A 25,588-nucleotide genomic window follows, 5' to 3' on the forward strand; every position below is an offset into this window, starting at 1 on the left:
TTGTTAAATTATTCCGAATAGTAAAAAGTCCGACTATGAAGCATTTGAAGCAAATTACTTTAGATTTATTTATTATTTCAAACATATCTTTTGGTTTTCCCCTCGATAAATGTTCTTTTCTTAGCTTTTAGCTCGGCTGACTCTGTTTTTTACCACAGTTCATGAAAGCAGCATGACACAACAGCAAAGATGGCGTGCTGCAGAAGCTGTTTTTGTTGCCAGTGTTGCTGCAGGGAGGGAGAGACGCGGACGCCGGAGGAGCTGGTGAGGACAGCGGGGGTACAGGCGCTGAAGACGGGGTTCGGTGGGGCATTCCCGGGTTCTGGTCCGGTTCTTCTCAGTTCCTCCAGGAATCTCTGCTCCACCCTGCTGCTGCTGCATCTCCTGCCAGCCTCAAGTGTTCAGCTTCTCCCTAGAAAGAATCTGTTTTTCTTCCCGTTTATTGGTTTAATTTCAGCTTATTTCTGTTTATCAGTAACTCCTGTTCACAGCTATAAACTCATTTTAATATTTTTGTGCATCTGTCCACCCGAAGTTATCACCACAGTAGCAGACAGACAGCAGATTGCAGTCCTGTTGGAATTTCATCTTGTTTCATTACTGATTCAATCTGCTTGTGCATAATCTTTAATATATATATATATATATATATATATATATATATATATATATATATATATATATATATATATATTCTTTCATATATTCTCAGACAATTCTTGGGGAACTCCGAGATGAGGAAGATGAGATTCTGCCCAGGAAAGACTACGAGGTGAGAAACGGTTTAAAGCGGTTCTGATCAGCAGTTCTGCAGAAGCTTTTCTTTGGTATTTTGTTGCTTTGAGTCTAAATCGCTTTGACCCTGAGGGACCCAGTTCTATGGCCGTCTTGTACATCATCAGCATTTTCTCCTGATTACCTTCTGTAAGTGGTTTTGTCGTCCATTGGTGGTGTTAGCGGATGTGGCTTGTGCGTCAGATTTACAGGTGTACCAGAAACGCATACCGGAACCTTTGTATGTCTTAAAAAACAATGCAGTTAATTGTGTTAAAATCTAATTAATTATTCAAGTTTAACCCATTAAAGTCCTGGCCCTAATTTTGATCCCTGTCAGCTGATGTGGGCGTGACAACCAGGACCTTCCTCTGTCCACTGTGGGGGATTTTATACATGAACTATTGAACAGAACCGCTTTAAAAAGGATAAGCATGTTGGTTCCACTGGAAGGAAAGTATGCCCAGAACCACTGGGTTGGTCTTTATCACAGAGTTTTATGAAGTTATTACCAGATGAACTGGTGAATATTTGTCTCTGTTTGGCCTTGTTAGAGTCTGGATTATGACCGCTGCATCAACGAGCCGTATGTGGAGGTTCTGGAGGGCCTGGACAACAAGGTGAGGAAATGTATTAAACTTTAGTGTCATTTCAGAAAAAAACACAAATATAAAAACATTTGGGGAAAAAAATCTCTGAAGATGGTTGATGTGAAAAGTCTGATGCATCTTTAATTTTCCCTCAGAAAGCCAGAAAGTACGAGGCGGTGCGGTGGGTGATGGTGTTCGTGATCGGGGTCACGGTCGGACTGGTTGGGCTGTTTGTGGACTTCTTTGTTCATCTCTTCACTAAAATCAAGTTCTCCGTGGTCGCTGATTGTATCCTTTAGCGTTTCGACACACAGGAAGCTCCATCATGTAAAACAGGAAGTGCTCCTTAACCGAAGGCTTCCAGCTATAGAGAAATGCACAGACAGGGGCTGTCTGTCTTTGTCTCTGCTGGAGCTGCTCACCTTCAACATGGTGTTCGTCTTCATCGCCAGCCTGCTCGTCCTCATCGAGGTTTGTTTTCCACAGTAACCGCATGTTGGTGGGAGCATCCAGCAGCAAAGGCGGTGACCATCACTGCTTCCCCTGACCTGCTGGGATGTGTTTCCCGTTGAAGTGTGTGTGGTAGCAGACCAATCTGCTAACCTTCACCTCGTAAACTTGTTGCTATCGCTGCGTCTCGTCCTCCAGCCGGTGGCTGCAGGATCCGGTATCCCAGAGATCAAAAGTTACCTGAATGGAGTGAAGATCCCAGGAATCGTGCGACTTCGAACGTTTCTCTGCAAAGCTGCTGGAGTTCTGTTCAGCGTGGCTGGAGGTAGGGCTGCAGCTAATGATTGTTAGTAATCGATTGTTCTGACGATCAACCAAACAAAAGTGACTCATTCTGCAGGTTTCGCAACACTTAAGCCTTTTCTTATGCAATATTAGACATTTATACAAAAATGCAGATAAGCAAATTTGATTCCTTTTTTAAATAATAAAATAAAGATTTATTTGCCTAAAATGCACTGACAGGTTTTCTTTATCTCTGGATGAAGCTAAGAAAAGCCTCATAATGTCAGGTGATGAAAGCTGACATTATGAGGACTGAACATCGATGCAGTGTAGAGATGATCTAGTCAGTTATGTTTCTATTTTCTCATCGTTCATTGGATAACAGTGGGGCCTTAACAGGAAATTTATTTTCACAGAATTTGACCCATTTGAAGCTAAAACTGCATCTGGAGCAGAACATAATTACTGACAAAGAAGGTTTATTTTTTAATGCAAAATGTTTATATTTTTCTACAGTTTTTGCTTAATTATTGCTCTGATTGTGTTCTTTCAGCAAATGACCAGAATGAATTGATTCACTAAATTATTTGATTATTTCAACATGTTCATCAAAATTAACTGTTTCATAAAGCAAATGGAGACTTTTGGATTGACTTTATCCGTTTATAGCTCAGTTTCTTTTCTCATATATTGGTTTTGGGTCGATGTGACATTATTATGGGTTGATCAGATGATCTGCTGGAAGGAGACGTTCACCAGGCATGGAGGCAAACAGACAGGATGACTCAGATCAGCTGTTTGTCCCCTCAGGTCTGTTTGTGGGAAAGGAAGGTCCAATGATCCACAGTGGAGCCATAGTGGGAGCTGGGCTTCCTCAGGTGCGGCGCCGCCACACGGATCCGCTGATGATCCTCTAAACCGGTTTACCATGAGAGGATGGTTAACCTCAGGGCGTTACTGCCGGCTCTCTGACTGCTCCCACACACACACACACACACACACACACACACACACACACACACACACACACACACACACACACACACACACGCACACGTTGGGTTAACCCGTTTGACTGCTGATCGATGAGCGAACTGTCCAGGGTAAATCACGTCTAATTTTCTGCGTTTTCCCTCCATCAGTTTCAGAGCATCACCTTCAAGAGGGTCAAATTTGATTTTCCGTATTTCCGCAGCGACAGGTACGACCTGCTGCCGATTGTTATTCAGCTAATCTCACTTATCTAACATTGGGAAATGTGGCTTATTCAATCTGCTCCCCAGAGACAAGCGGGACTTTGTGTCGGCTGGTGCCGCCGCTGGAGTTGCTGCTGCCTTTGGTGCGCCAATAGGGGGCACTCTCTTCAGCCTGGAGGAGGGCTCCTCCTTCTGGAACCAGGCCCTCACCTGGAAAGTGGTGCGTTGTCTTTTGCTAAAGCAGCGCTGATCCGTCCTTCACCACAACATTAACTTTAGCTAAAAATGCTAAAGAGCCAGCAGTTTTTTTAATAACTGTGTAATAAATGCAGGTTTTAGAAGTTTTTTATTATGTGGGGGATGATTGATTTACACTTTCACAACAAAATGACATTAAAAGTACAGGTGATAATTTTTCTTACATAATATTTCCTAAATATAAAAAAATAACAAATTTCCTGGAATAGATATTTATTAAAACTTAAAAGTTGCTTTTTTTGGTAACATTTTCGGCTCTAAATCGTATTTAAATGGACTGAGAGCAAAAATGGATCCGGATTGTAAAGTTGCACCATTTGTGGATGGTGATGCTGCAGGCAAGAAGGATCTGCAGCAGCAGTCCGTCTTACAGCTACTCTGAAGGAGCTTCTGACTGAAGAATGTTGCTGTATGACATGGCAGCTTAAAGTCCAGAGCAGAGAAACGCTGAGTTGAGGATTTGATCCTGCAGCCATGTTGCTTTGAATGCCATGGATGGAAGAGATGTTTAAACTTTCTCCTTCTCCTTTTAAGATTTTTATTCCGACATGTAGCTCATAGCAGGATTTACAGAAACTAAATGAGATGAACTGAAGAGCGTTGGCCTTCTCTGATCTGATCTTTGTTTTCAGCTCTTCTGCTCGATGTCGGCCACTTTCACGCTGAACTTCTTCCGCTCTGGGATCAACTTTAACAAATGGGGCTCCTTCCAGCTGCCTGGACTCCTCAACTTTGGAGAATTCAAGGTGAGGATCCATCATCAGTTGGTTTTGTCTGCAGAGATCCTGACATTAAAGGAGCGCTGACTGATTTTCAGTCAGATCAATTATATCATTCTGTCTGTAGACATTAATCTCCATGTCTGTGTCTTCTCTGATTCCACCTTTTCTCTAATAAACATGTAAAAGCTGCAGGTTTTTCAGCTAAAACAGTAAAACATGTTAAAACATGGAAATCTGCATCTAGTTATTCCTTTAAGTTTAAATTAAAATGGTTCATCCAGTTTGGACCTGGAAGTTAAGTTTAATTGCAACGATATGATTGATTCCAGCTTTCCTGTTGTTTATTTTCCAGTTGTAAACTGACACAAATAGAAACGATGATCTTAATTTATATCAATCATTGATGTAAATTAGTTTTATAGCACGTTGCAGCAACACAGAGTGCAAAGGTCATAAAAACACGATAAACACGTCAGGCAGTGAAAACCAGTAACAGACACCGTCTTTGTTGAAATCATCATAACACACCGATTCCAACCAGCTGGGTTTCAGTCCAGATTAAACGCGACTTTATTGATATAAAATCTTTTTCTGAATAAATCAAATTATCTCCAGTTTTCTAAACAAACTGGGTGTTTTAATAAGTGAATCTTTGTCCTTCAGTGTTCAGACGGGGAGAAGAAATGCCACCTGTGGACAGCAGTGGACCTGGGCTTCTTCGTCCTGATGGGCGTGGTGGGCGGCCTGCTGGGGGCGCTCTTCAACTGCATGAACAAGTGCCTGGCCAAGTACCGAATGAGGCACATTCACCCCAAAGCCAGGTTCATCAGGTCCGCCTCGCCGGCAGCTGGACGGCCGCGTCGGTCCGCGTAACGAACAGGCTGACGCCGTTTTGTTCCCAGGGTCCTGGAGAGTCTGCTGGTTGCCATGGTGACCACGGTGGTGATATTTCTGGCCTCGGTTCTGTTGGGTGAATGTCGGGACCTGTCCTCCCCGACGACCCACAACTCCACAGTGAGCAGATACTTTTAAATATTTTCACCGATTGTCTGTGACAGACGAGGAGAAAATAAAAAGTAATTCTTCACCTTCAGCCTCTTGTCCTCACAGACGGCTTTGTGTCGGCAGGTTTCTGGCAGTGAAGACATCAACTCAACCATCCGGCAGTTTTTCTGCTCCAATAAATCCTACAACGACATGGCGACGTTGTTCTTCAACCCTCAGGAGGCGGCCATCCACCAGCTCTTCCACCAGGACGGTGAGGCTCAGCCACACAGACCCACAGAGGGAACAAATCAGATGATGCTTCGCAAATATCTAACTGGTTTCTGCATAGAACTGGTATTCTGCAAATATTCTGCATTTTGATTTAGTTCTTGAGGCCTTTTTGAGTTTATCTCATGTGAGAGATAAACTCATGCAATGCACATTCAAAGGCTGAAAATATAATCAATCATTGCAGGAGTAATTAATAGTCTCTCTGTGGAGTTAAACATGTAAAGATGCTGCTTTGATCATCACTAAACAGGCTGTAAGATGATGACTACCACTGATGTAAAAGTTTCTTACATTCAGTGATTTATGTTTCCTATTTCAACACAACATATGAGTTGATCTTCCATAAATACATAGATCCTCTTCTGACAGGCACCTTCAGCCCGGCGACTCTGTCCATCTTCTTCCTGTTGTACTTCCTGTTGGCGTGTTGGACGTACGGCGTCTCGGTCCCCAGCGGTCTCTTCGTCCCGTCTCTCCTGTGTGGCGCTGCGTTCGGACGTCTGGTCGCAAACATCCTCAAAGTGTAAAAAAAAATAAAAGTTCTCGTTTCCTCTGAAGATTAAAACCACAAAACCAACATTAAATATTATAAAGACTCATTTATTTAAAGGTATTTAACTGACATTAGATGATAAATTGTCTAAATACCAAAGTGATGATTTACCAAGCAGAGCAGGCGTCTGAGGTGGAAACAGGAAGTGAAATGAAAAGCCTGTTTACTTTTGGCTAACATGGAATATGTCAACTTGCACTTTTCATGGTGATGTATTATTGAGCCAGGTGGAAAAACAGGAGAGGAGAAAATATGCAGATTTTACAACCAAAATAATTTTTGCAGTGTTTACCAATATTATCACCATCACTAGATCTTCAGCTCTAGAAAATGTCAAACACCAGTAGGTTTTTTCAGACCGCCCCCTGCTGGCCATCAGAGAGCCGATTAAAAACGATTTACCTGTTTGGACCTGGATCTAGTCCATCTGCTTCTCAACGGCGCCACAGTCTGGCTGCAGCTTTAGAGGAGCAGATCCGGCCTCGGCGTCTGGTTTTAAAAACATTTGTCTTGTTTAACATGTTGAGGTTCAGAGCTGCATCTGTTACTGGTTCTAACTGGGATCTGTTCTCTCAGGAAACTGGGACTCCACATCTACTCGGGGACCTTTGCCCTCATCGGAGCGGCGGCCTTCCTCGGGGGCGTGGTCAGGATGACCATCAGCCTCACCGTCATCCTCATCGAGTCCACCAATGAGATCACATACGGGCTGCCCATCATGATCACGCTAATGGTGCCAACGCTGCTTCCTCTCTGTCACATGTCAAGCTTTCAGTCTGGAGTTTGCAGTTAGGAGTTCATGTTTCTGATGTTTGTGTGTTTCTGTCATTTTGCTTCAATGACAGAAACACCTGATCTCAGCCTCGTTTAGCATGTTACATGTTCATGGCTAGAAAACACGAAGCAAGTTTGTCTAGAAGGAATAAAGAGCCTCTGAAAACATCAAGACTTCACAACTTCAGTTTGCAAAGCTGCATCTGGATTAAACGCAGACTTCTGGACAAACTGGGGATGTTTGGCCTTAAAGCACCATGGTGAGAGAGACCCGACCAGAAAGTATTCTGGAGACGGATGAGGCCTGGCAGCTGAAGCCGGGCCCAAACTGGGCCCAAACTGGGATCAAACTGGGCTAAAACTGGGCCCAAACTGGGATCAAACTGGGCTAAAACTGGGCCCAAACTGGGATCAAACTGGGCTCAAACTGAGCCCAAACTGGGCCCAGTATGGGCTCAAACTGGGCCATGAACAGCAAAACTGGGATCAAACTGGGCCATGAACAGCAAATCTACAGTCAAATGGGTCAAAAGGAAAAGAGTCAAGTTGTTGCTAAAATAATGCGTGAGATTTAAAAAAAAACTTCATTTGGATGATTGTTGGTAAAGATTAAGTGAAATCTGTGTCTGAACTTTAGGTTGCTAAATGGACTGGAGATTTCTTCAACAAGGGCATCTATGACATCCACATCCAGCTGAAAGGCGTCCCTCTGCTGGAGTGGGAGACGGAGGTGGAGATGGACAAGTAAGATGAGACCGGAAGATGTTCGGTGGCCTTTCCATGTGTAGTTTGTGGCAGATAAGTTAGCTCCTTAAAGTAAAGTTCACTCATAAAATGACGAGCTCAGCCATGTTTCTGTTCGCTCAGCTGGCGTTCAGTTGTCGTCTCCTCCCTCCGTCCCTCCAGGCTGACAGCCAGCGACATCATGGAGCCCAACCTGACCTACGTTTATCCCCACACTCGGGTCCAGTCTCTGGTCAGCATCCTCCGGACCACCGTCTACCACGCCTTTCCCGTGGTCACGGAAAACCGGCAGAACGAGCGGGACTTCATGAAGGGCAACATCCTGATCAGCAACAACATTCGATTCAAGGTACGGAGTGCTGACCCTGTCGAACGTTTACCAATGAGACCCGCCTCCTCGCCTGATTGGTTGCTTTTGGTCGGGAGCATTGCTTCACGCAGCAGCACAGGAGGAGCAGCTCCATCCTCACAGATTCTCACAACATGGGGATATTTTTAGAACATATGGAAAAAACATTTTTGTAAAAGTTTCAAACTGCAGCTTTAAGCACCAAAGTTACATTTCAGTGTTTCACCAGCTGTGATTAATTTGTAATGTCTGTTTTTTATTTTATTTACCTGAGTAAATACAAAAAACAGTTTAAAATAATGATTTAATTCATCAAAGGAAAAACCTGAGTGACAAAGTAATCATACAAACTATAATATCTGGTTTCTCACATCGTTTTGTATCTAACAGTTTGTTAAAGGTTTTATGGTGATGTGCTGTTTAAGCATAGAGGAATTTACTACTACGGAAAAGAAAAGTTTTATGAATTTCTCACATATTTTGACTTTTAATTCCAGGATTTGCTGATGAAGATATTTTTCTGTCTGCATGTCCGACTCTTTCTTTTCCCTGGCAGAAATCCAACATTGTGTCTCGTGCGGCGGAGCAGCGGCGGCGCTGCCAGTCGATGAAGTCGTACCCGTCCAGCGAGCTGAGGAACGTTTGTGACGATCAGAACGCGGCGGCGGAGCCGGCAGAGGAGGGAGAGGACCTGCTGCAGCAGATGCTGGAGAGACGGTAGCAGGAAATCAACCTACACAGGACTTCACTCTGTCCTCTGGCTCTTTGAACTCAGGAATCACACAAAACTCAAAACAAGAACTAATAGCTTTTACTTAAAACATAAAATTACATTTAGGTCCTGTTTACACAGCAGCATTTCTAAGAATGTTTTCTGATGTGTATCTGAAAAAACCATACAGCATTTTCACAACAGCGGAATAAAAACTTTCTGCATGGAGACGAAATCACAGCTGCTCTGTCAGAACCACGAATAACAAAATATATTTAATCTCAGTAAAGTCGTCTGAAGTCAGAAGGACGAAGGGAAAACATTTTCTCTTATTTTCAGCCGTTTGCATCTGATTGTCATACAAACTTTATAAATAAGAAAAAGTTAATTAGTTTTTCCATCCACTGAAGGAACCAATCAACCAATCATCAGAAATGGAGAGAGGTTTTCAGGATGTGTTGCTGTTGGGAAATTGTAATTATTTGTCAAGTTGACTAAAATCAGTGATGTTTCATGCTGTCTGCTTTTTTATTTTGATTAATCGGGAGATTTTTGTTGGACATTTGGCCAAACCTTACGCCGTAAAAACGATGTTTCTGGTTCTGCATCAGTCAGTCAGACGTGGTTATGGGACAGTAACAATGAACCAACTGACAAAATGCTTTTATTCTCACGGCGTTCCAGCAGGATAACGTTGGTTCTGATTCTGTCTTCAGCCACGCTCCCTACCCCAACCTGTACCCAGACCAGTCCCCCAGTGAAGAGTGGACCATGGAGGAGCGGTTCCGACCGCTCACCTTCCACGGCCTCATCCTGCGCTCCCAGCTGGTCAACCTGCTCATCCGAGGCGTCTGCTACTCCGAGAACCAGTCGGTCAGTCAGACGTCCAGCTGCTTTCGTTTTCCGCTTCTTTCCCCGTTAGTGACAGAAGTCTCCGTCTGTGCAGAGCGCCACTCAGCCCAGGCTGTCGTTCACAGAAATGACTGAGGATTACCCGCGGTACCCGGACATCCACGAAGTGGACCTGGCCCTGCTCAATCCCCGGATGATAGTGGTACGACCCGATCCCGATACGTTTGAATTCAGTTTGATTTAGAACTTAAAACTACGATCCCTGCGTTGCCAGGATGTGACGCCCTACATGAACTCGTGCCCCTACACGGTTTCACCAAACACCCGGATCTCCCAGGTGTTCAACCTGTTCAGAACCATGGGCCTTCGACACCTTCCAGTGGTCAACGCTGTGGGAGAAGTAAGTTCTCCTCTTGGTGCCTTCTGAACCTACAGCTGCAGAGACTTTTTAGTTGTCTGAGCAAAATCTCTCTTTCAGATCGTTGGAATAATCACAAGACATAATTTAACCCACGAGTTCCTGGTGGCCAAACTGCGGCAGCACTACATCACCATCTGAGCCGCCGCCGTGGCGCCGCCCCGCTCTGCCTGGCCTCGAAGCCTTGGCTTTGGTTCGTCTCTAACTTTATTAAAGCATTCCCAAAACCAACAAGATGCATTTGAGAGCTGCAGAGGAGAAGCTGTCAGACTGCAGGAGGGAGATCTTCTTCTCCTTCTTCTTCAGGTCCAGCAGGAGCCTTCAGACTCCAGTTTAGAGATTTTCTGTTAAGTTTCTTTATTTTTGCATTGAGCTCAGAAAGCAGATTTTATTTTCTTGACAGAGACCATCTGAGACAGCTGTGAACTGTCTGTATAAGAACATGGTGAACTTGTGTGTAGGTTTGGAGGAGTTTTTAGAAAAACATAAAATAATTTGTCAAAACATCCACAACATTCCTTAAAGTGGATCCACGATTTTTAAAAATATTCATTTTTAAAAATATTTATTGTTTTTAAATGCACAATGCATCCTGGGCCGATAAGATAAAATGGACTGGAGTTTAAAACCAACGATGGAGGATGATGATGATGGCAGCCCACCAGGGTTTCATGTGAAATTAAACAGAGATTTGTTGGATCAAGCTAACGTGATCGGCTTCTGATCTACTCTTTACACCATTAGCAGGAGCTAACACCGTTAGCAGGAGCTAACACCATTAGCAGGAGCTAACGCCGTTAGCAGGAGCTAACGCCGTTAGCAGGAGCTAAAGCAAAAACAAACCCACTGAACAAGGTGAATGGTGGTTTAAAGTGATGAAGCATCTTTAAGTCGTAACGCCGCTCAGACGTATTTGAGGAGAGCTCTTGACCCCACTGCTCGTTGTAAACAGCTTGGCGTCTCTGCAGTTTTCACTCCAGTTGGTGTTTCCAAGCAGCAGGTTTTTCAGCCGACTTTCCTCTTCATTTTCATTTCCTGTCATCATTTCTGTCTTAGCTTCCATTTCAATGAGTTCAAGTTAAAAAGGCTGAACACAGAAATGTTCTGACTGGAAGGAGCTAATGCTACATCACATAGCATTCTTCATTTACCCAGGATGCATTGCAGCACAAACAACATGACAAGTCTTTCATTTAAATTTAAAAGAACTAAACCTTCCGTAGTTTTACTGAGTTGTTTTTACTTCTAAAATAAATGTCACAACTAATCGTGGATCCCTCTAAAACCCTGAAGACAACCAATCAGAAAGGAGGCTGAAGTTTATTTTACTCATCATGATGTTCCTCTGTGTCTGTGAGATGTTTTAAAAATTTCTCAGAGCATAACTGTTTGTCCAAAAGCAGAAATGTATTCTCTGTTTTACGGTAGGTAGCAGCCGTGTAGAACCGCCCAGTTCCCTCCTGCACCAACTGATGGCGCTGGAGCTCCAGCAGAACCAGGAGGAATGACCAAAGAATAAACACGTAGAAATGCTGCGGTTTGGATGTAGATGGGCAACATGCAGACTTTTTTCATCGATGTATACCATAGTTCCCGCACTATAAGTCACACTAGTTTTCATAAAGCTTGGCTGGTCCTGTATTTTATTGTCAGGATTAAGTAACAGATGTTATATTTTGACTGATTCATTAGTTATGAGTTCATACTGATGGATACGAACCAAGGATCAAACATTACCGTTTGCAGCCGTGAGGAAAGGAGAGATTTTGCTGAAAGGAAGGTGGCCAGAGCTGGAGGAGCAGTTTGAACATAAAGAACGAGCTGCTGATGTTCTGAGGATCTCTGCTTCCAGCCGCAGTGCGTCTAGACAGCCATGTCTGTCGGTCGGTGCTCCCTTTCCAAACTCCTGGAGCGGTTCAGTTACGTCTCCAAGGCCGGCCTTCTTGGTCTGACGGCTTCATACAACGCAGCCGCCTCTCTCACCCGTCTACTACATGCGTCTCCGCTCCGCCTCGCTGCGCACTTCACTGTCGGAGCGAAGCCATTTCCGATCGTCCAGATTTAGAGCACAGACAGAAACCAAAGCCGACAGTTTCTGTGAGTTTGTTAAAAAGCAGCTGAACATAACGTGTCACCAGATCTAATCATTAATCACTTTTAACAATGTGACTTATACTCCAGTGTGTCTTATAATCTTAAATATATATGGTTATATACAGACAGTTCAAAAATACATTTGTAAGCCTGGACTGAGTCACTCACACCTGCATCAGTTTAACAATCTGAATGCTAAACTAAACCAACAGCCTCTGACCTGAGGAGACGCTCAGATCTGCTTCTCTGCTGCTGGAGGATTTAAAATGATTCAACGGTTCAATGAAACAATATTTAAATAAGATTTATTTTGGTACAAATAACTGGGGATTATAGAGATGTGTGTGAGTTTTCTCTGATGTTTGCTTTGACTGCTCGGTTCATCATTTTCTGGAATTCATCATGACAATAAGATCTAATTTATTTAGTTTTGAACCACAGCAACAAAGCATGATTGGCTGTTTCCATTTCTAATTTCATCATTTAAGATTTCTGATTCATTTCATAACTGCTGAACTTTTTAAAGCAGCTGCTGTTTTCATGCATCAGCAAACAAGCATTAATTTTAGAGCAGTTTTTGGGTTTGAGGCTCTTGCTGTGTGCAGAGATGCCAAAGACACTGAATATTTTTTACTTTATATCATCACTTTCCTCACTTGTTGCCATAAATGACTAATTATAGTGAAAACATCTTAGGTCCGTGTCGCCCATCCCTACCGTTTGAACCCAATTGGACCAATTTAGATTATGATGCCACCAAATGTGGATCAGTTAAAATTTTTTGTGTCCTTCTGTAATATTTTCTGTTCAGGTACACAACTGGACTGTATGTGAAATAATTAGTAATTACAGCCCAGATAAGCTGAATAGTGAAGTTTATCTGCAGGCAGGTTGATGTTGGTTTGCTGCAGTTCAAACTGTGACGTGTTTATTTGCATCAAGTCTCATCGTTCCGATGTGATCGGTCTGGTTTCCACCTGAATTGACCAGCATGTTGACGCCAGGCCTCTGATAAAAGTTAGAGGTGATGTTTTATCTGATAGATTTATTTACAAGTTCATTAAAATAACAGGAAGCCATAAAATAATAAATAAAAGTAGGTTTTGAACAGCAGTCATAGTATCTGCCATGAAAGTCTTGGTTTATCAGATCAAATTGGAAATAGATCTTTAATTTTCTTGTACTTCCATAAGAAGTGACAGATTTTGGTTTCTGTCCTGTCAGATCTGGTCCAGCAGACGGTGAGCGCCGCGCCGACCAACAGGTTCATTCCTTTTTGATTTAATTTTATTTTGAATTATCGTCGTCACTGTTGCACTTTTCTTCTGTTGTCTTTATGTTTTAATTTACTGTGACTGGAAAACATGCACTAGAAGCAGACAGGACGGGTCTGTCGGGTTCTGCAGCGTAACCGGACCTCATGAACATGGTGATTGGTTCTGTAACGTTGCTAACCTTTCAGCTGCCTGTCAGTCGGTGGGCTTTGTTTTGCACTAATTTAATGTCTGATTCTCACTACGGTCAGTGTTAGAGGAGTGAAGAGAACCACGTGTTTGAGTCTCAGGAGGTGAAAACCAAGACCTGAGTCTGTTTTAGGGAAGTTTTTAAAGTTCTGGTGTTCATGTTGGATCTGCTGATCTCATTGTTTCCTTACCTTTTACTCTCATTCCTGAACAAAACAAAAAATAAGAACAAGCCGAAACTACGTAGATTTTTTATTTTTAATCAGGTCAGTTTAGTGGATTATTTGTGACTTAAAGGCACATATCTGTATGAACTTTGGTCTTTGAAGTTTTATTATAGAATATTTTATAATACATTTATTTTGTGCTTGTAGAAATCCCACAGTTTGATATTATTTTGGGTCATATTTATGATCTGGGACCTGCAAAGGAAGTTATTGTACATTTTGTCAAATAGTCCAACTGGGTTTCTGCATGTTTGCTTTGCAGTTTGTTTTCTGCATAACTGTCAGAAAAAATGAAGATACAAACTCGTCTCTCTGGAGGGAAAGACTGTTCTCTGCCTTCATTGCTACCAAAATAAAGTTCCTTTTGTTCACCACAGACGGTGTCAGTGTTGTTTTGTATTTCCTGGCTTAAGACATGGAAGGACTACTTTGGTAGAGCAGAGAAAGTTTTTCTGCTAACAGGTTGTACAGAATATCGACGGTAAATGTGTTGGGAAGATTGCACTGTAACTCCTACAGCCTGCATGTATTGCTTTACTTACGGAGATCATCCTGTGTTCCCATTTCTACTTTAGGGTTTTTTTTCTGCAGGGCTCTTTTCCTTTCGTAATGACATTGTCAACAAATTACCATATTTTTCGGACTGTAAGCCGCTACTTTTTCCCATGTTTTGAACCATGCGGCTTACAGCCCTGTGCGGCTTTTCTGTGGTTTTTTTCTTCAACCACCAGGGGGCTCTTCAGCAGGAAGTGAATCATTAGAAGTAAAAATTGGAAATCAAAGAAGAAAGTGCTAATTTTCATTTAGCACATGCTAGCAGCAGACTGAGAAATGTTTTCAAACTTGTATGATGCAGCTTTTAAGTTGGGGCTAAAGATCTGGCAGCACAGGAGGGAAATAGAGCCTCTGCACTGACGGAAACCACGGTTCGGCTTTGGAGACGGAGAACTGCGTCTCTACTGCCCTCTGCTGGGTCCTTATGGAAAACCGGGAGCGGCGGAGATACCAGCGGCTTATAACCCGGTGCGGCTGATATATGCACGTTTAAAGTTAGTTTTTTTTATTGTAACTGCGGCTTGGTGCCTCTATAGTCTGGAAAATACGGTACAGTAGAAACAGTAAAAGCATAAATGGGAATTTTGCCATAAAATTCCTACAATTATAATTCAGTAAGTATCATCAAAGCTTTAGCCATATTAACAGCAGAACATGCCACCAGAGAACCCTGTTATATTCAATATTATGTTATATTGACAATATAATCCTCAGTATTTGAGTGTTAGATAGTTTATTGATTAAAGTATTTTATTACACAGTTTTATTCTTTTTAATAAACTTGTACATTGGATGGATCTTGTCTGTATTTCTTCCATTTGCTGTCCAGATGACTCCAGTGCTGAATTTTATTCTGTTATTTTAAATCCTGCGTCTAATCAGGCAGGTATTTAACTGAGACGGAAATATCTGGTTATTACTTTCTTGTTGACCAAATGCTGCCCTGACTTTGTTATTTTGATCTAAATGACTTATTTTATTAATAATTTCCCTAAGCTGGACTCCTGGCACCACAGTGCAGGGTTTTCTAATCCTTCAATGTTAAATCAGTGCTGGGCTTGTTCTTTATTTGACCTGGACGACATAAATCCGTCTGGTTTGAATGCATTTGACTGGCAGGCTAAGCGGATGTCATACAGACAAATGCAAATCATTTGGTTTGCAGTAACTTTTAATGCAATAATCCACACGCTATCTCAGGTGCACATGTCTGTGGATGAGGTTTAATTTTCATTACTGAACGGTAACTTATGCTAAAAATTTGCAGTATTTTATTTTTTGTCCTATATTTTTACGTATGTAAATATTAAACCATCTGGAAACTTGGATTTTCCCACCGACAGACAATAGAAGTTACTTCTGTTCTAAACATGTTTTCTCAAACAGGTCTGGAACCTGGAGGCTGACATTTCTCTGCATCATCATCACTTCATCAGGTAAGATTTGCCCAATTTACTCAATATATCTTATTTATGAGGGTAAATCTGTGCAGAGCTTCTGCAGGGATCAAAGCAGATCTGGCAACTGAACCATCAACAACATGGCAGGTTGGAGAAGAATGGTCAATGGGTCAAACAAACAAGCAGCTTCATTTTTCTTTTACTGGTTTGAAGGATGATGGTGAAAACTAAATCACCTATTTATGAAGCCCACCTATTATGTCTTACTGTGGATTATATGCTGTGTCACTGATGTGTTCAGGGCAGGAAGTAACTGGAACTATCGCATCGTTATTAAAACTAGGAGTCTCTGTATAATAATCTAAAAATTAATCTAAGAAGTATGATCTAAATAGTGAGCAGTCTACTGTTTCTAAAATATAAGCTAAAGAGTGACTAATAAACTAGAGTTTCTGGATTCCATGTTTCTTCTAATTACATTCATTCTAACACAATGTTAAAATGATTCTTTGTGGTTCTGAATATAAAGACGTTTTGATTAATAGATCAATAAAAAGCTCATATTCAAATCAAATTGTTGCTCTGTTTTCTTTCTTCAGGAACAAAATGCATAAAATATGACATATTAAAGCTCATCCACATTTAAATTTAAGCTCCTCTATTTAAATAAATCCTCATTTACTCAATAATTGAACCTGCATGTCTACAGCTGTCCACCAGGGGGAGCCACATTCCTGTTCTTGTAGGTTTGAAGAAATAAAAGGAGAAAAGAAATAAAATAAAAGGCGATTTGCAAAATGAAATAGTGACCAGAAATATCATTTAAACTCATCTATATGTGTTTTATATCAGGTCACATTTCACTTAAGGTAAAAATACAAATTACATGGAATTTTTAAATTGTATTTTATTGATTATTTTTTATAGATTTTTAATTGACCCTTGATGATCACTTAATTTTTTAGAATTCTGATTTCCGTTACCTTTGGCCGTTTTCATACGAAAGACATTTGGCCAAACTGTGTTTTTTGGAACAGATTCACTTTTCATGATTTATCTTCTCTGAAAATATTCAGTTGCCTTTTAGACGAAGTACAGCAGAGCTCAGTAGAGTTTGAGTCACTTCTGTATCTTTCATCCTGTCCAGACTCACTGTATCATCTTGACAAAGGTTTTTTTTTTGTAACCTTTACATTTTCAATAAAATAATATTTCATGGTAATTTTGCATCCAGTATTTGGTGCCCAGATTGAAGGCAGTAACAGGTGGCGACCTTTAAATCCTACAGAAGATCTTCCTGCAGGATGTAAGTGGTTCTGCGGGTCGCAGCTGTCTGACCGACTCTCAGGTGAAGATGCCCCAGAGGAGGACGGCAGGTCTGAAGCCTCTGGAGTCAAATGAGAGATTTGGGATGTAAAATGTCTTTGATGCGGTTAGATATTAGGGAAAGCATTGTTATAAATGTCTGTCGTCTGAAATGCAAATAGTTTGTCCAAGATTTTGCATTTTCAGCTTAAAAGTAGGAATCTGGATTTCTGCAGTCAGACTGGAAACCAGCGACTGTGCAGAGATGGAGAAAGTTCTGTGGCTCTTCGCTGCTGCATCAGGCAAGTGCAAATAGCAACATTTAAGTTTTATTTCTGTGATTTATGGTTTTACAGGAGAAATGTTGATGTGAAAATGTTTCTCCCCTGCAGGTCTGAGCGCCACCGCCTCTGGACGTCACTACCATTTCATTTACGAGCCAAAGAACTGGACCGATGCTCAGAGCTACTGCAGAGAAAACTACACCGACCTGGTTACCGTGGACAACCAAGACGTCGTGGCGATCCTGAACGACATGGCCGATCTGGAGCAGATGGATCCCAAGCCTGTTGTAAAGTTACTTTTTCTTTTCAAAGTTGACATCAGGGACTTTTTTTACAGTATCTTGTCCTTGTTGGGGACGGGGTTCACCAAATGTCAATATTTATTATCTTATAATAAATTTGTTATATTTGGCTTTACACACATCCTGTATGATATTTTCATTCTTAACAGATTGACTTTAATCAATCAATCAATTTTATTTCTGAAGTCGCTTCATACTAGCAGCAGCTCAGAGCTGCACAGATCAATACAAACAAACAAAAACACAGCTGCATGGAAAATCCACAGACTAAGCAGAAATGACTCAGTTCAGCAAATACAGTTAAACGTCGGCCTTGACCTCTTAAAGACAGAAACATTTTCTGCGGCCCTCAGGATCTCTGGCAGAACCTGAGGGCCCGTTTGTTCCACAAACTGGGCCATAGTACTGGAAAGAAGCCTCACCATCAGAGGACCTGAGGGTCCGCAGGGGTCATAAGGTCATAGCAGCTCTGCAAGGTAAGATGGTGCAAGACTAGTAAGACATTTAAAAACCAGTAAAAGAATCTTAAAATCAATCCTGAGACATACTGGGAGCCAGTGCAGTGATTTTAAAGCAGGTGTGATGTGAGCCGGCCTTCTGGTCCTGGTTAGAGTTTAGTAACAGCTGAAGGCTGTCAGGGTTTGTTCAGAGACCAGAAAGCAGCATTACCGTATCTATACGGCTGGAAACAAAAGCATCAGAGTCTCAGTGTGAGTGAGGGAGAGAACAGGCCGAACTCTGGCCGTGTTTTTAAATGATAAAATCCTGTTTTAACTATTTGTTTCATATGTGGAATAAGTGAGATCAGAGTCGAGAAGAACGCCCAGGTTTCTGACTTGGTTTGAAGGTTTAAAAGATGCAGTTTATAATTTTTGAATAATAACTTCCTTCTGATCTTCTGGTCCTATAATTGAAACTTGTGTTTTGTCCTGGTTGAGCTGGAGAAAGTTCTGCTCCATCCAGGTCTTTATGTCTGAACTGCAGTCAAACAGTGCAGTGATTGGCTGAGGGTCATCAGCAGAACTGAGGAAGCTGATTCCTGATGACTCCACCAAGCAGCAACATTGAGGACCTAAAATAGAGCCTTGTGGGACGCCATAGTTAACGCCATGGATCTGTGAGAGAGGAGCTGAACCACTGAAGAACAGAACCAGAGAGCCCAACCAGATGCTGTAATCTATTTAACAGGATTTGGTGATCCACTGGATCAAAGGCGGTAATCCAGATTATTCCTAAAATCATTTACAGTTTTTAAGGGCTGTCTCTGTACTGGTTTGTCCTAAAACCACATTGATACTTTTCTAAAATACCAGTTAGTTAAAAAAGTGTTTAATTGAATAAAAACAAGCTTAATGTGATGTTTCTCCATCTTATAATTGCCTCAGTTGTTTAAAAAGGTTTTCCAGAAGGTTTAGGAGCAAATATTAGGTCGTTCTTCTGGAGGACCATTTGTGAGGTCAGACACTGATGTTGGACAACAAGGTCTGTCTGTCAGTCTGCGCTTTAATTCACCACACAGTTGAAGTCAACACACTGTGTTCAGGGGAGACACGCCTTGCATCACTCCATCCAGTTGTCTGCACTGCAGTTGGTGATGTTAGACTTTAATGCAGCTACTGAGCCGTGTGGACCGATCCCATGAAGGACTGCTCTTCATCTGCAACCCGTTCTCTCACAGATGTTTGTAGAAACAGTTTGAACGTGTCGACATTGTAATTTCTGGAAAATCTGATGTGCTTTTGCATGTTTCTATCAGAGAACAAGCATCTGAATGTTTCTCAGTGTCTCTTTATGGTGCAGTCAGATGAGGGAGCAGCAGGAAAGATGCAGAAACGTAGAGACATGAGTGAAGGAGGCCGTGGCAGCTGAACGCAGGCTGCTGAGACGGGAACAGTCCAGTTGATGTGGGAGGCCGGCCATGTCAGCAGCTCCAGGTCAAAATGCAAAGTAACAGTGAAGAACTGCCAGAAAGTCCCATGAAGTCACATTAAATCCTCTGATCCCTGGGTTTAGATTTGTGTCATTGTGCCAGCTTTTTAGATTTATTTACATCAGGTTTGCAATGGTAATGACTCCATGGACTGTCTGCCACACAGCAGGAGCTCCTGATAACTAAATGTATTCACTCTGCGTCCCAGGAGCAGAATAAGGACCGGCTGAATTTAAAACCGCTAGAAAGAGGCTAAAACCAGACTCTGGATGCAAGTATTACAAAAGTGGGAAGCAGGGAAATAAATTAAGCATCTTTTTCAATATTTCTGTCAAAATTGTATTCATTTCTCTGCAGCTGCCTGGAGTCGATACTTCCTTACAGCTGTGAGTCTTCTTGGAGTCTGTCTCCACCAGATTTGGAGATGTAGGAACGTTTCTGTTCACAAACTCAGTCGGACTACGGAAGACCATTAGGTCCACAAAACAAAACAAAAAAACAAACAGACTTTTTATGGTGTACTTTTTACTTTTACTTGAGTAAAATTCATTCACTGAATTAAATGTTTTAACCAAAAATTCCCCAGACGCTCACACACACACACACACACACACACCCCCCCACACACACACACACACACACGTTTGTTTTGCTATCTTTGTGGGGACTTTCCATTGACTTCCATTCATTTCTACTAATTTCTACAGCCTAAACCTGACCTTTACCCTTTTCCTAACCCTAACCATCACATACCTAACCCTAACCAACCAAAACTCAATTCATACCTTAGCCCTAACTCTGACCCCTGACCCAAAAACAGGGTTTCCCCTTATGGGGACCAGGCTCAGGTGCCCACAAGGAGCAATTGGTCCCCACAATGTAGTATATGTCAGGAAAATCGTCCACACAAGGTATTACAAACAAACGCACACACACACACACACACACACACACACACACACACACACACACACACACACACACACACACACACCTGCATGTTTGTTAGTTTTTTATTGAAAGAAACTGATTTGGAAGAATTTTTTTCTTTTGCATAATTTCATTATTTTTTGTTACTTATTTGAATTATTGTCACTTTGGTCCTTAAAATACCAAAATTTCCACTTAACTTTATATTGTGGTTCATCTGATGATGTAATTTTAAATCTTAAATGACTGATCAGTTACTCAGTACTCTAGAAGATTTTTACCAGATAATTCTTTACTATTGAGTAAATTCTTAGACGGCGAGTTTTTACTTTTACTTTAGTAACAATATATTGAAGTAGAGCTGCTCTTCATATAGGATTTTGGGAAGTCTGCCCTCCTCTGCTCTCAGGTGTCTCGTTTTCCAGAGTCTGATGTTTTCAGTAGAGTTTGCTGACACTGCAACATGTCAGCAAAAGGATCGTGATGCTGAATGTAACTGATCTGGTCTGATCTCCAACAGGCCTGGATCGGTTTGTACCATGATGAGATCAGATGGAACTGGTTGTCTGGAGGTTTTTACCAAAGCGATGAGCTGAAGTTCCAGAACTGGTATCCAGGAGAGCCAAACATCCCCTGGTACTTACCGGCATGTGGGATTATGGACAGGTCTGGGATGTGGTACGATGCACCGTGCGAAGAGAACATTTACCCGGTCTGCTCCAACGTGTCAGGTAAGAATTTGGTTTAATTTTGTCTTCCTGCTTCTTGATCGCAGGTTAGCCACTTTTTATAAATACGTTTTATCATTTGGTGGCCAACAGGTGCAAAGCTCAGCGAAAAGTAATTATAGCAGAATGTATTGATAAAACCCATCAATAAACTCTTTCAATACTTTAGTTTCTCTGCATTCAATGACTCCTTCTTAAAATTGAATAATTATCATATTTTTGCACTGATGTAATTTGGCACTACACAAATAAAACTTATTATTTAAATGAAATCTTTATTTTGAACAAGTAAATTACCAGATAAAGAATGAAGAAGAATCAAGAAAACAAAAATATATACAGTGATCCCTCGTTTTTCGCGGGGGTTGCTTTCCAAAAATAACCCGCGATAAGTGAAATCCGCGAAGTAGTCACCTTTAGTTTTTTACAACTATTACACAACATAATTAAATACTCTACATTGAAACCAAAGAACAAAACCTGTTTTCAGATCAGCGGATGTGCGTGTTCATCAATTAATGTGATTCGGAGTCGTGGCATTAAAGCGCCTCCAGCTGTGATCCAGGGTTCACAGCTGGATCTACAGCAGAGCCTCCGGCTGCAGTTTTTTTCAGCTGGCATTCAAAGTTTCAGTTTCCATCTCCTGAATGGCCAATCTGTGTTACGTATATTTTAGCCAATCAGGACGCAGAACACAATGCACTGTGAAAAAAACTGCACACAAAAAAAATCTGCGAAGCAGCGAGACCATGAAAGGTGATCCGCAATATACCGAGGGATCACTGTGTCATAATAATAGATAAACATAAAATAAAACTTCCATTTCCAGTTCAAAAAGGAGAAGGAAAAAGACGAAACTCTTTAAATCCGACCCACAACTGTCTCATCCAATATGTCCCACATTTACACATCAAATAATATCAAATAATCATGATCAAATAATATTTAAGCATACTAAAGTTATCTTGAACCTCTACTCAAGTGGCCATCAATAATCTTGAGGACCATAAAGTGGGTCTGACAGGCCAGACTTGGCCCACGGGCCTCATGTTGAACATCTGATTTCATGAAACGTCCAGAAAACATTGGAGAAAGAAAATATGTTACACTTTATGTCTTTTTCAAACACGAGGTCTTTTCCAGTATTTATAAAACAGAAACATATTTATGTTTTCTGTAGATAATATTACTCCCCCTACTTGTCTGGAGCAGGTTTGCAGCATTTCAGATGTGCTGTTGTTTCAGTATTTCCAGCCTTTTTTGTTTGCATTTGTTTTGTTTATTGTAGGTTTTTGCTGCTGTTTTCTGTGATTGTATAATAGGATACAAGAGTCTTTTATTAGGACTGAAATTTAGCCAGTAAAATGAGAGTTGGGCCCCTGGTTTAAAAAAATGTTCTTAGCAAAGACCCAACAGACTTCCACTAATCTGCTGTATTAATAGAAAGATCATGTTTTTCTCTTATCATACACATTTCCTGTTTCGTGTTTAATAATGTGTCTATATCACATGTTTCAAACTCGAGGCCTGTGGGCCAAATCTGGCCCACCATAGCTTTTTATGTGGCCCTCTAGATTCTAGACTAAACACTGAGTGTGCTTAAATATTATGTTTTCAGTCAAATCAATGCAGTTTTTATCTGTTTGCTGCCAAATTATATCACTCAGTCCCTCCAGTTTATTGAGAATGATCATGGAAATTCACACAAAATCAACAAATCCCTGCAATGTTTTTTTTGTGCTAATAAATAATTGTGAGTTTATTGCAAATTTTTCTCAAAAATTGTCAAAAACGTTTTGCTTGCCCACAACAGCTGGCCCAGTCTTCACTGATGTCAGATTATGGTCCATGATCTGCACAGCAAGTCATAAAAAGTTGCATTTATCGTCATAAATAAGCACAAATATCGCAAATATTTCCAAGTTAGTACAACAAACACTTTGATTTTTATTGCAAAAAATGAAAAAAGGACTAATTTACCTGGCTGCTTTGTGAACTTCCAGTTGAATAAATTTTGGCATGCTGAAGTTTTGGTTGTTGACAGATAAAAAGTCTTCAGGTTGTCAGGCCTTTATATCCATGCTCTTATTTTGAAGTTACCTTTCATGGGTTCAGTAAGCAGCTGTTAGTAAACATGTAAATCAGCTAGAAACCAAAGTAATTCTAGTTTCTATTGTTTTCAGATGAGGGGGCGAGCTTTTTCTTCGTCGACGCTGCGATGAGCTGGGAGGAGGCTCAGAGCTACTGCAGGGAACTCTACACAGACCTGGCCTTTCCCAAAAGCCAGTTTGAGAACTCACTCATAAAGGCTGAGATCCCAGACGGCGTGTATGGCTGGATCGGCCTTTACCTAGACACCTGGAAGTGGTCAGACGGACCCATGTATGGGTTTGTACACTGGGCAGTGGCCAAACCTGACGGTGAGACGGAGCGATGCGGCATTGCGACCTTTGACAGCTCTGGCGTCTGGGATGACTGGCCTTGTGACAAAATGAAGCCATTTATCTGCCACCATGGTAAGCTGCCCATCAGTCTGAATGGAAACGTGAAGGTTTGTTTGCTTTGCTAGAAAATAAAAACTCTCCAGAGCCAGTATGCCTCTTCCTGGTTGGAGTTCATATTGTGGCGGCTCAGAGCAGAAGAAGAATCAAATGTTGCATTCATTCTCCTGATGTGGTGCAGACGCCAGGATCGATGATGTCATTCACACTGGAACGAGGTCGAGAATGGAAACTTTAAAGGAGTGTTGTTTGCTAAATTGACGTTTACGTCATGTTATAATGTTATTCCCTCGTCAAAAACATATCTGGACTGTGACCTTGATTCTTTCATGCATGTTTGAGAAATCTTTGACTCTCCATGGCAACCGTTCAGGGTGCCTAAACATTTGCTCATACAAAGTGCTGCCAGTTTCCACACAGCTCCACCTCCCTGAGCCTCCCCCACTCAGCTCCTTCAGACTAGCAGCAGCAATCTGCAAACACTGCACCTCTACTGAACTCATACAAACTATTTTTCAGATCAACGCTCCTAAGAATGGATGTAAACTGCTTAATGGAGTAGCATTGTTGTGATGACGTTCTGAAGGGGACGTGTCAGGAAGAGTAGGAGGTTCTTAAAGAGACAGAGGCCAATTTCAAGACGTCAAATATGACTGTGATGAAAAGTCAAATTTAAGTTGAAGGAAACATAGTTACTTGATTGTGTAAAAACCCGACACTGCAAATGGCATTCACATCCAGAATATCTTTTCTAAAATACTTTTTTCATCCTTAACTGTAATAAAATGTTATAAATATTTGTTTTAAAGACTCTCCGCCCTTCACAACGCAAGTGGTGAAACTGAAGCTGGTAGGAAATGCGACTCTGGATCTGAACGACCCTGCGGTCCTGGAAAACATGAAGGAGGAGGTAAAAGATCTCAGAATTTTGAGTTTTAGCATTTAAGCCCAAATATCATTTAAATCCAGACAAACTTAGAAGTGTCTCAGTGAAACGTTGGAATGAGTCTGGCCAGGCCCAGTAACTGCTGTGTTTCAGCTCCAGCTGCAGCTGAAGCAGCAGGGCGAGGCTGCAGACGTCAAGCTGAGCTGGAAGAAACAGCAGGATGGAAAAATCTTCCACCAGGAGGAGGAAGAGGAGGAGCTGCAGTGAGGCGACAACATGCTGATGAGAAAACCTTCTCAGTTTTTCTTATATATTTTAAAATGAAAAATATGTAAAATCCATATTAACGAAACAGCAAAATGATGTGTTGATGTGAAACAGCATATTTTCTTTTAGTCACAGTTCTTCAACATGTTTGAATCATTATTCAAACCTGATCTGTTTAAAGAACTTGTAGCTGAGTTTCAGTTTGATTCCTTTTTTAATTCCTGTAACCTTATTGAATTCATGCATATCTGCCTTCGGTTTCAGTAGTTTCGATTTACTTTTGTGTTTCCTCTATGATCACTTCTTGGTTTATTATTGTCATTTAGGTCTTGTTGCCATATTCAGATCATTTTCCCTTTTGGTTTGTTGATCATTTTAGTTTTTAGTTTAGCTCAGTTTATGTTAAATATCCTTCCACCGTCTGTTTCCCTTTGCTTTCTGCCACATCTGTTCCACTTCTCCTCTGATTAACTCACTTGGTTCTGATCTCATTAGCCATTAGCCGTTAGCCATTAGCCTGCCTCCCTATTGAAGCTCTCTGGTTTGTATTGTTCATTGCATGTCCTGTTCCATTCATAACAACATTGTATGTCTTAATTTTTTTATTATTAAAATCTTCTGGCTTCATTTCTCTGGTTCTGTCCAACTAAAAACCAAACAGGAAACTGACACTGTAACAGGACGCCATGTTTATTCCTGATCCATGATCACCACTGCTGCAGAATCAACACATCTGTTTCAGCAGTAGTGCAGTATTCTGC

At 41.4% G+C, this 25,588-nt stretch overlaps 2 protein-coding genes across 2 annotated transcripts; both read left to right on the forward strand.

The window, feature by feature from the left end:
* The first annotated feature begins 65 nt into the window (after positions 1–65).
* On the forward strand, positions 66–14,115 carry clcn6 (Cl-/H+ antiporter 6). Its single transcript, XM_014972749.2, has 22 exons — positions 66–264; positions 713–772; positions 1,329–1,394; positions 1,520–1,652; positions 1,729–1,835; positions 2,013–2,139; positions 2,910–2,977; positions 3,242–3,300; positions 3,383–3,515; positions 4,186–4,299; positions 4,939–5,105; positions 5,178–5,289; positions 5,404–5,533; positions 5,923–6,076; positions 6,683–6,839; positions 7,518–7,624; positions 7,787–7,973; positions 8,530–8,690; positions 9,402–9,558; positions 9,632–9,739; positions 9,812–9,937; positions 10,016–14,115. Exons 1-22 carry the CDS (start codon positions 190–192, stop codon positions 10,094–10,096), a joined length of 2,589 nt encoding a protein of 862 aa, XP_014828235.1. The 5' UTR covers positions 66–189; the 3' UTR covers positions 10,097–14,115.
* Positions 14,116–17,171: 3,056 nt separating this feature from the next.
* LOC106907165 (secretory phospholipase A2 receptor-like) lies at positions 17,172–25,454 on the forward strand. Its single transcript, XM_014972747.2, has 6 exons — positions 17,172–17,301; positions 17,392–17,570; positions 20,966–21,176; positions 23,357–23,689; positions 24,484–24,584; positions 24,714–25,454. The coding sequence occupies exons 1-6, from the start codon at positions 17,172–17,174 to the stop codon at positions 24,825–24,827; spliced, it is 1,068 nt and encodes a 355-aa protein (XP_014828233.2). The 3' UTR covers positions 24,828–25,454.
* Positions 25,455–25,588: the final 134 nt, after the last annotated feature.

The sequence above is a fragment of the Poecilia mexicana genome, unplaced genomic scaffold, assembly GCF_051168715.1.
Source record: "Poecilia mexicana isolate PSO_F unplaced genomic scaffold, ASM5116871v1 scaffold_7, whole genome shotgun sequence".
Lineage (NCBI taxonomy): Eukaryota > Metazoa > Chordata > Actinopteri > Cyprinodontiformes > Poeciliidae > Poecilia > Poecilia mexicana.